This window comes from Oxyura jamaicensis, chromosome 17, assembly GCF_011077185.1.
Source record: "Oxyura jamaicensis isolate SHBP4307 breed ruddy duck chromosome 17, BPBGC_Ojam_1.0, whole genome shotgun sequence".
Lineage (NCBI taxonomy): Eukaryota > Metazoa > Chordata > Aves > Anseriformes > Anatidae > Oxyura > Oxyura jamaicensis.
The window spans coordinates 9,759,872-9,769,502 of NC_048909.1; the positions used below are offsets into that span (position 1 = coordinate 9,759,872).

Consider the following 9,631-nt stretch of genomic DNA (forward strand, 5'->3'; position numbering starts at 1 on the left):
AAAAAAAAACAACAGAGAAGCTGTCCCACCATGTCCCTTGCTGTGGAGGTCCTAGTCGCCTGCAGACCCCTGCTCTGCCACACTGCACACGCTGCTGCTGAGGAAGGCACGGGCATGCAGGATGTGCCTGGGCACCAAAACGCCAGGGCACCAACGTGCCCAGCCGCAGCTCGCTGCGTGCCGGTGACACTCACACACAGTGTGGTGGCTTTGTGCTCTGGGGGCTGCCAGCCCGCCAGAGGGTCCCAGCCCTTGCTCAGGTGGCAATGCAGCGCTGAAAACCAGAGCGAGCAGCACCCAGGCCCGCTGCTGGCATCTCCCCCTAGGGGAACGCACCCCGCGAGCCGCACGCCGTGCTCCCACTCCCACCTCCAGAGCGCACACACTACTGCCCTCGCCGTGCAGAGCTCCAGCCTCTGAGCATCCTTCAGCATCTGGCTAGCAGCACAAGCTTGGCTTGCTTCAGTTAGACCACAAACATCCTGCTCTTGTTTGTAGCTATCACAGCCTGCCAGCACGGCTTTGCTACCAGCCGATAAGCGCGCTGCGGCCCTGCAGGCACACAAGGATTGCTGCCTAGGTGTTCCCTGCCACCATGGAGGAACATTCCTGCCAGGAACAGTGCGGCTGAGGCAGCCCTGCCAAACCTGACATAGTATAAATGACAGCAGCTTGTGGCTCTGGAACACGGAGCATCCCAGGGAGCATCACCCAGGGGGGCTGCCCTGTTCATCCAGGGTCCAGCATGGAGCTAGGGGCTGCCGGACACCAAGCTCTGACGGACTCCTTGTTCTGCTGGACACGCTGCTCTGCCTGCTCCTGGGCAGCCCAGAAAACGCCCTTAAACAAGCATCATGTTTTAAACAAGAGCCTCCGAGGAGCACAGCTGCAGTTCACCCGCGGGCCAACATGGACAGGAGACCGCTGCTGCTGTGCTGCGTACGTGCGGTGCGCGAAACGGCAGCGCCCACATCTGCCCGTGTTTGTGTGACCTTTGGAGCAGTGATTCACCGAGCACGACAACGACCCGAGTGGATGGGGGGAGGAGGAGGAGATCAGCTGCCCACAGCACTGCTGCATGAAAGGGGCTGCAAGGTGCGAGCTGCGCACGGCCATCACCTGGGTGGGATCAGGGGCATCCAGCAGCGTTTTCACCCTCTGTCTGTCCGATGAGTTCTTCAGCCAGGCTGGGGCACTTCACCAGGCACCGGAGCAGGAATGTCTGCTTGGATTTTTCAAGAAAGGCACATTTTGAATGCTTTTAGTAAGAAGATGTAAATCAGTGAGCATCTATCACTTTTTAGCTGTTATTTATCCAGAACATTTATACTGAAGACCAAAAAAAAAAAAAAATCAGTGTAAGCTTTGATTTTCTTAAATCGTGTCCTTCATTGCCTGGCAGGTGAGTGCATGGCTGAACATCTGAGTTAAGCTCCTTGGGGCGACAACCTGATCATCTGGCTCTGATAAAACACCAAGGAACCCTACAGTACTAATTCACTTTTTGGTGTCCCTGCAAATAAACCCCAGCGCTCCAAAAGGGATGCGATGTAGCTGCACGACCAGAAGAGACAGATGGAGACAAGCAAACGGACAGCCCGTCAGGGGAGCTGTGGTTTTTCAGGCTCCACGGGTACACACAGGGCTAAGCAGAGCTACACCAACAGGCAGGAAAAGCCCAAATCACCTTGGCCATATCTGCGTGTTTGTCCTAGGCTTGAGAAGCAGCAGATAGAAAACGCGACACAGAAAGGACAGACCGCAAACAGAGCACATAACAGCTCCGAAGGAAGAAGTCCTGTTCACCAAATCCTCACCATGCATTAACTTGCTGTCATATTTCAGATACACAGACTAGTGCAAATATCACAAACATTTAAAGGTAATAAGTACCAGCCTTGTTTTCCAGCACCAGTTGTTTTCTTTCTGAGCTCTCTTGTCCCTCTGAAATAATGGATTATAACCTGAGCAGTGCCTGCACAAGCTCTGCCACGGCACAAGAAAGGAAGGCAACCCGTCACTTTGCACTAATACTCCAGCCTCCCTCGACTTTTCACATTTATAGCTCAGACCAGTTCTATCAGACGCACTAATAAAAGGAACAGTATTGCAAGTGGCAGTACCTGGGGCAGGGAACAACTCACAGAGCTCAAAGGACGTCACCCTCAGGCTGGTACCTGCCCAGCTTTGTAGCCCTGGGCTCTGCATCACCCACCAAGCCCCCCGGGAGGCACAGAGTCAGCAGTTCCCAACTAGCAGGGAGAGCTGGGCAGACAAACTCATTCCCAGCTTCTGCTGGTGCCTAGCAGCACACAGAGGACTTTTGGCCCAGTCAAGATAAGGCGTATTGCTAGAGACAAAACATTTGGGTGTACAGCCCCATTCAGACAACCCATTTTGGACACCGCAGCCAGCTTCTCTCTGCCACCTCCTGCACCAGAGCCATTCGTGGTACCAAAAAACGCCGTTGCACCATTAGGTTTCTGCCAGGAGCAATGTTTGGTGCTAGGGAAGTTGCTGTGCCAGAAGAAGATAGATGAAATATCTCTGACAAAATTAAAAAGCATCCTTTATTCAAAACCAAACCATTTAGTAGAATGCATCAACATTAATGGAGTTCTGACGGTGACAGAATGCAATAGCTTTGGGGGAAGGAGAGGCACCTGCACCAAACCAAAAACCTGATGCTCCCAATGCCAAACTGGATGTTTCAGAACTGTTTTATTGTTTGTAGGCGTTGGTACAAGTTCATTTTAATTTCAGTCCTCTAATGCATATATATACATAAATACATTCCAGTTTCTAGCCTGGTCAGGGCCTTATCTGAAATTAGATAAATAAATAAAGAAGACTTCAACGTTTCAACTGTAACGTTTACAGACAGGAGTTGTACTTCTGAGTTCTATTGAACGGACAGGGGACAAACACAAATAGCTAACATATCTTAAAATTCATTTCACTTTGCTGCATTGTTTAATGTGCATGAAGGATGCTGGCTTTTGGGCACACAGTTACTGCCGGGTCGATGTGGGAGGACTCAGCTTCAAGAACAGGGAAAAGCACCAGCAGCAGTACCCAACCCTGCCTGCAATGCTTCTCAGCAGCTCCAGCAGCCAACCTCTGGCTCCTCCTCAGATTCGTGTTGTCTGTGCTGACAATGAGAAGCAGCATCCTGACACATAGCCTCTCTATCCCTCTCTCCCTTATGCTTATTGTACTCTCCAAGATTAGTGATTAATTGAATTCAGACTTCTTTCCCACACACCTCTTTTTTTTTTTTCCCCTTTTGCTATTGGCACCATAACGCATCTGTCAAATAGCTGAGCACTGCAGATTAATAACCGAGTCCCCTTGCTGCAGGCCATCTGACCCAGAGCAGCAGGAGAGGTTTTGATCCTATTACAGCTTTACTGACGTAGGGATTAAAAAACAAAAACAAAAACCACTGTACAAATAAAACTTCAAAGCACCTCAAGCAGTCAGCTCTCCCCCCTCAGATCATTTTATTAGGATGCTAATACACACCCAGTCTGCGCTACAGACTTCACTGAACCTCCTCCTAAATATAAATTACAGCTACTTTGATTTTTTTCTTAAATGTGCTGATACCCATGCTCAACGATTTAATTCCATGTAACTTTCTTGTTTTTTTTCCCCGTAGTTCTAAAAAGAAAAGAATCCCTTACCACATTTTAAAATTTGGGTTTCTGCCAGTTTCCTTAAAACAGCTACAATTTGTGCCAATTCAGTAATTTTTAATTACAAATTACTTATCTTCCTGCTTATAGGGCTTTTAAAAATATAGTTCAAATAGATACAATTGCAAACACTGTACTAAGATCTAGTCTTACTATGAACCAAGAGCTTACACAGACATTTGCATTTCTTCCCGGTGTTCCAAAGTGCCTTCAACTTGCAAGCAAAACTAAACAACAACAAAAATTAAAAAACAAACAAACAAACAAAAAAACAATTAAATTTAATCATTAAACATGGCATTACATTGGGTCATATATTCAGGTAACGATAGCCTACTTTCCTCACAAATAAAGAATAACAAGGAAACTAAGGAATGCATGAGAAAGCAGAAGTGTTGTAACATCCAATTAAGTATGCAGAAGAGACGTAATTCAGTAACAACGGAGTACAGGGTGCACGCATTCAACATGCTCATTTGTACTGGGTACGTTGTTTGAGTCACCCAGCCATAACCTGGCCAGGAAAGCCTTTGTGTTGCTCTGCATCGCTGGAGGTTTTCATGCTTGCTCTCACCATAAATTGCTAATGGTTTCTAATGCTACTCAGGTTATCTCACAGCTACCTAGCGCTAGACTTGCTGGAGTCAGGGTGAACCGTAACGTACTAGAAACCCTGAAAATTACTTCCCTATGTTACTTGTGATATATGCAGTAAGTGGAGCACAAACAAAACACTTTAATGAAAACGTAACCACTAACCAATGGTAATGACGAAGCGCAATATACAGCTCTTGCATTCAGGAGCAATAATGCTCATGAAAAGACAAACGGGCTCAGCCAGAGAGCTGCACGGCTTTCACCCTGTGTCCAGAAGTAGGAGACACCCTGTGTTCTGGGGGAGAAGAGAACTTCAAGATCAATGTCACTGGGCAGCTGAAAGAGCTGTGATGCTTTTAAAGAGGCCTTTGTAACAGAAGACACGTGAAGAAATTACAGTCTCCGCAAAAGTTTAAACACCACCCCACAAGATTTTGTCTGTTAGTGAACTCCACTGATGCGCTGTACAGAAAGCCATGCTCCTGAAGAGTTGCCATCACAGGAAGAACAGGACAGCGGCCATGGTTTTGATCCAGCCAAACCCTCTGTGCAGGAACGAGTCCCTGAGCTTTAGACAAGGGAATCAGCTGTGCTACTGAACGCCTATTTAGGTACCTGGTCTATCGGCTCAAGGGTGATTTCCCACAAAGCCTTCCAGTCATCTGTCAGGTCCAGGGGTTATTAATATTCAAAAGGCATCTGAAGACCCAGTTTAAGCATATAATATGAAGACAGACAGAAACGAACATCAGCAGAGATTTAACAATTTTAGAGACGTATGAAATTCTGAGGCTATTCAAGTCCTAATTCTGCATTTTGCCAACAAAATTCTCCTTGATGCTATTCAGCAAGTAATTTGGAGCTCTCTCTCTTAAGAGGCAGAGCTTATTTTCTGCAGAAGTAGCTACTACGAACTAATGGTAGGTATTTTAAAACCCAAGAATACATTAAGAGCTGTAACAGAAGGAAGATTTTCTCATTTAAGTGTCGGGTAAGGTTAAAGAAAGAAGAACCCTCTCCAGCTGAAAAGTAATTTTCAGGATCAAGTCAGGAGCTGTTGTTATTTGCAAGTGAGAAAAGAATAAAAATTTGATGCCTATTGTTAGAACAATGGCACTTCCAAGAAGGGGACTACAAATGGAAGATGGGACCTTGCACTGTTAATTCACTGCCAGCAGTTCAACTCCAGGTTAATAAAAGATTTGAGCACTTAAAAACACGTTTGTCTTAGTGACTAGGCACCCACTTTCTGATCCAACTGGTATTCACATACGCTGTTTAAGCAAATCTGTAAGGAGACTGACTATAAACAACTGATCCAAGAACAAAACGCTTTCAAAATCTGAGAGATGACAATACAATACACAATTTCCTAAATTTACTGAATTGTGTTAGAAATTCAGGTTTAGTAAAATACATTTGAACTGCATAAAAGCAAAACTGTTTTAGTGTGTACTTTACCGAATTAATTTAAGAAAATGTTAGGAATTCCTTGTTTTATTTTAAACAAAATTTTAACAAGCAAAAGTCGAAGTGCATGGAGGGGAAGAATAGTATAATCATACTAAGAAAGGAAGAAACCAGCCCCTAGCACAACAACATCCCACTGTACAACTACACCTACTGGCCCGTCGGCATAAGTGGTTCAGTCTATTTCCAGATCACTGTCTTCACTGTAACATGCAGATGGATTATGTATAGAAGTCAGGAGCACTAGGTCTTTTTCTGGAAGCAGACCACACTCCTGCAAAAAAGCCTCCAGGTCTACAGCAAAAAAATCTTCTCCAAGCTGGTCAGTGATTCGCACAAAATTGCCAATGAGCTCACCTGCCTTATAGATCAGCAAAGCCGGCAGAGCGTTATTAGTAAAGCGGGTGCTGGCACCAATGAGCGAACTCTTTACTCTGCAAAATTTAACTGTTGGATACTCAGCAGCCAGGCAGATCATACAGCCATTCAGGGATTCACTGCCAGGGATATCATCTTCGTAGATATGGATCATGATCAGTGTGCTTTTATGCTCTTTATCAACCGTGTCCAAAAATGCTTCTCCACTGGTAATCTCAAAAACCTTTTTAAATTGCTGCCCACTGTACAACTGCTGTCTCATCTCCTCCATCCGCTGCTTCCTGTATCGCTGTAAGAATTCCTCATCATCTTCATCGTTGTGAATCATGTTATATTCTTGTAATGTCATCTAAAAAATACATAGAAAGATATATGACAAAAAGAAAAGGTCTACATCACTATGTGGGTCACTTACATAATTGATTTAAATCAAGAGGATTAATGTGTGCCTCTCATCTTTCATAATACCAAAGTGCAACCCATGAAGGCTCAAGCACCCTCTGAATTACACTCCATTTTGATCTAATTAGAAGCTATGTCCAGTGGGAACAGTTATTTCAGCCTTGGGTATTCCAGTTTCCACAGGCTGCACTAATAACACAAGTGGATGCTCCATGCTCCCTCTTTAATTCAGGTTAATGGCAGCTATGTGCTTTCACTAAGCTATGAGCACTGCTTTGGGTACTGTGCCTGACCTCGGTCTACACTGTCAAACAGCTTCTTTCTTACCAGCTTTTTCATTTAGTTTTTCAGTAAACAACTTTTGCCAAAACAAACGCACTGTCTTGTGTCTAGAACTGAAACTACCAAGATTTTATACATTTTGTCTGCTCACCTGCTCTGTTAAACATACGTACTGACCAGACAAGGATTCCTATCTGCTTCATATACACAAACTATGAAGTAAAAAATGTCAAACATTTAAATGGCATTTTAATTCCTTCGTGCCATGTTACCTTTCCATTTATTTTTTCCTGGAGCTCTTTCTGCTTCTGCTTATCAGCCTCTTCATCTAAGTGAGACCTACAAGACATAGATAACTTCTTTATGAGTCGTTCCATTTCTCTGCGCTGCTCCTGTCTCTGTTCTGTCTCCAGTTGTTTAAATCTTCGCCAGTCATTAATGACTCCTTTCGGACCTGAAATTAAATATGATGGCATTTACTACAAAATTACAAACATCATTTTATAATGTGTAATACAATTACATCTCTCATTTAAAAATACAGTCTTGCTATACAAGGCAGCAGTGAAATAGTGGGCCTGTCATAAACTTTATACACTGTGCAAAATGGAATGGAATGTGCCGTAATGGAATGAAATAAAAGTAACTTGCCATTTACATGTTCTTGAGTGTGTATCTGGGTGGTGGGTTGTTTTTCTTTTTGCTACATCTAGCAAGATTAAAGCTCATCTAACTAGGCTACTCTCTCAATTGTCCCAAAGGTTATTTCAAATATTAATATCTAGGCTCTTGAAATAGAAATCACCAGCCCTCAAGAATTCCACTACTGTGTGACTTTTCATAAGAACAAAAATAATGTGATATTAAACTATAATTTTGCCAATATTCCTGTTCAGAAGTACATCCTGTGATGTACAACAGTGTTAATTCTCACAGGCTTCACCTTGCAATGTGCTACCATGCTGCTGGGGCCCTGTGGAAAGAAGTACTTTTTCAGGTCCTCTCTAAATACGCCAGTTTAGTACTGTAATCCTTCCATTCTTCCTTCTCAGATGATGGATGGGAACATGCGGAAGGAAGTTTTTTATTGTTCTTAGAAAACACACTGTGAAATACAGAGGGCCAGTATTTCACAAGAATGTAAAAATTACCCTCGGGATCCCACCAGACTTTCATTACCGAAAAAAAAAACAAACACACAAAACTTCCAATAAGCAAAGTATTCGCAGAACAGTTAGCTTGACGTAACAATACCTGTGTTAACTGCACTTCCATCACTGCTAAGCTCTATTTCCCCAACACTTTCAGGAATGGAGCTCTCCCCTTCTTTATCTTCTTTCTCACTGTCTTCATCCTCACCCTCACTACTGCTGTAATAATACTGGAGCTTCTCGCCAATAAGTTTATCGTCCAAAGCAGTCATTATGTTCTAAAAAATAAATTAACAAAACAGACAACGTTTCTCTTACTCAAACACGCAGCACAAGAAACCCCTTGAAATGTATAACAATAGTACTCTACTTTTTCAGAGCAGTTTTTTAGCCATGTAAGAAGGTAACGGCCCGCTATCACAGTCTACAGAGCAGTCAGTCACGAGTTTATCCTTGGTCACAATTTCTAAAGTATTTAAGTTTAAAACCTTTATGAACAAAGCCCTGCTTTAAGGCTCTCTACTAAAAAAAACCTGCTGTTATAACAGCTGTTTCTACACTACAGTGTACTTTAGGATATATCTAAATATTTTTACCCAGAGAATGAATTTTCTAACCATGATCTGGGAGTCTGATAAGCCCCAGTCAGACAGCTCCACTAGGTTGGCTTCCCAGTTATGTAAATTTCCATTCCCAATATTATTTGAATTATTTTAACAACAATTTCTCTGAGCTGAGAAATTCTCAACATAATTAAACAAATTCAAACGTTCTGACCTTTATTCCTTTCCAGTCTTTCAGAAACAAGCTTCTACCAAAACCTGGAGGAAGAAATTTCAGATTGTATCAATTCAAGTTGTTGAAGACAAACTCATGAAAACTTCTGCAGGCAGTCCACGCATTTAAACAACTTGACGCATGCAAGGAAGGAAGTTTAGAGAAAATACAACCCCTTTTCCTGTTAAAATAAAAACGTGTTATTGGAAGAGGGAGCACGTACTTGTTAGGTACCGAGGCAAACCACGCAGACGCTCGGTGCAGGCGGCTCCGACCTCGGCCTTGAGCTGCGGATCAGGGCGCCAACAGCGAGGTGTCCGCAGCTGCCATGGTCCCGCCGGTGCCGGCTGCTGTTGGCACGGACAGGGCCGCTGAGGCAACGGCCGCTACCTCGGCACCGTCCTGCCCCCCTTCTGCCTCCCTCCACCACAGCGCTGCTCGGCAGGGACCCGCCTGAGGGGGCCGCTCCGTGCCTGCTGAGGGATTACGGCCGGGATTACCGCCCGGATTACCGGGAGGCGGCCGCTGTCCCCGCCCAGCGCCGCGCTCGCCCCCAGCAGCGATACCGGGAGCGCCGCCCCGCCGAGCGGCCCCGGGCCGGCCGCTGCCCCCCGCCCGGCCCCACCCGGCCCCACCCGGCCCCGGCCCCGGCCCCGCCGTCCCCTCACCGGCAGCTGAGGCCGCTCCCGTGCGCGCGGGGCAGGCCGGGAAGGAGGCGGAGCAGGGGAAGCCACCACAGCCCCCCCCCCCCCCCCCCGCAGGCCCCATGGACCCGCCCGGGCGCCACCACGCCGCGGGGAGGGACTAGGCCCGCCCGGGCGCTACCACCCGCGCGGCGGGGGGAGCCGGGCCCGCACCACATCCTCCCCCCCCCCC

At 45.8% G+C, this 9,631-nt stretch overlaps 1 protein-coding gene across 3 annotated transcripts; it reads right to left on the reverse strand.

Moving 5' to 3' along the window:
• Nucleotides 1-5,164: 5,164 nt before the first annotated feature.
• On the reverse strand, nt 5,165-9,445 carry PDCL (phosducin like). Of its 3 annotated transcripts, none has more exons than XM_035341264.1 (5): nt 9,424-9,445; nt 8,756-8,799; nt 8,082-8,256; nt 7,100-7,281; nt 5,165-6,492 (listed from the first exon to the last, which is right to left on the reverse strand). In XM_035341264.1, exons 3-5 carry the CDS (start codon nt 8,248-8,250, stop codon nt 5,941-5,943), a joined length of 903 nt encoding a protein of 300 aa, XP_035197155.1. In that variant the 5' UTR covers nt 8,251-8,256; nt 8,756-8,799; nt 9,424-9,445; the 3' UTR covers nt 5,165-5,940. The 3 variants fall into 3 exon arrangements, with proteins under 3 accessions (XP_035197155.1, XP_035197156.1, XP_035197157.1); XM_035341265.1 differs by lacking the exon at nt 9,424-9,445 and adding an exon at nt 8,979-9,275; XM_035341266.1 differs by lacking the exons at nt 8,756-8,799; nt 9,424-9,445 and adding an exon at nt 8,979-9,276.
• Between the last annotated feature and the right edge of the window lie 186 nt (nt 9,446-9,631).

Coding starts and splice junctions, on each gene's coding strand:
- PDCL (XM_035341264.1), bottom strand. CDS start 8,250: ATGACTGCTTTGGACGATAAACTTATTGGCGAGAAGCTCCAGTATTAT. Junction 7,282..8,081: donor TGGAAGTGCAGTTAACACAG/GTATTGTTACGT, acceptor ATTTAATTTCAG/GTCCGAAAGGAGTCATTAAT. Junction 6,493..7,099: donor AGGAAAAAATAAATGGAAAG/GTAACATGGCAC, acceptor TGTATTTTTTAG/ATGACATTACAAGAATATAA.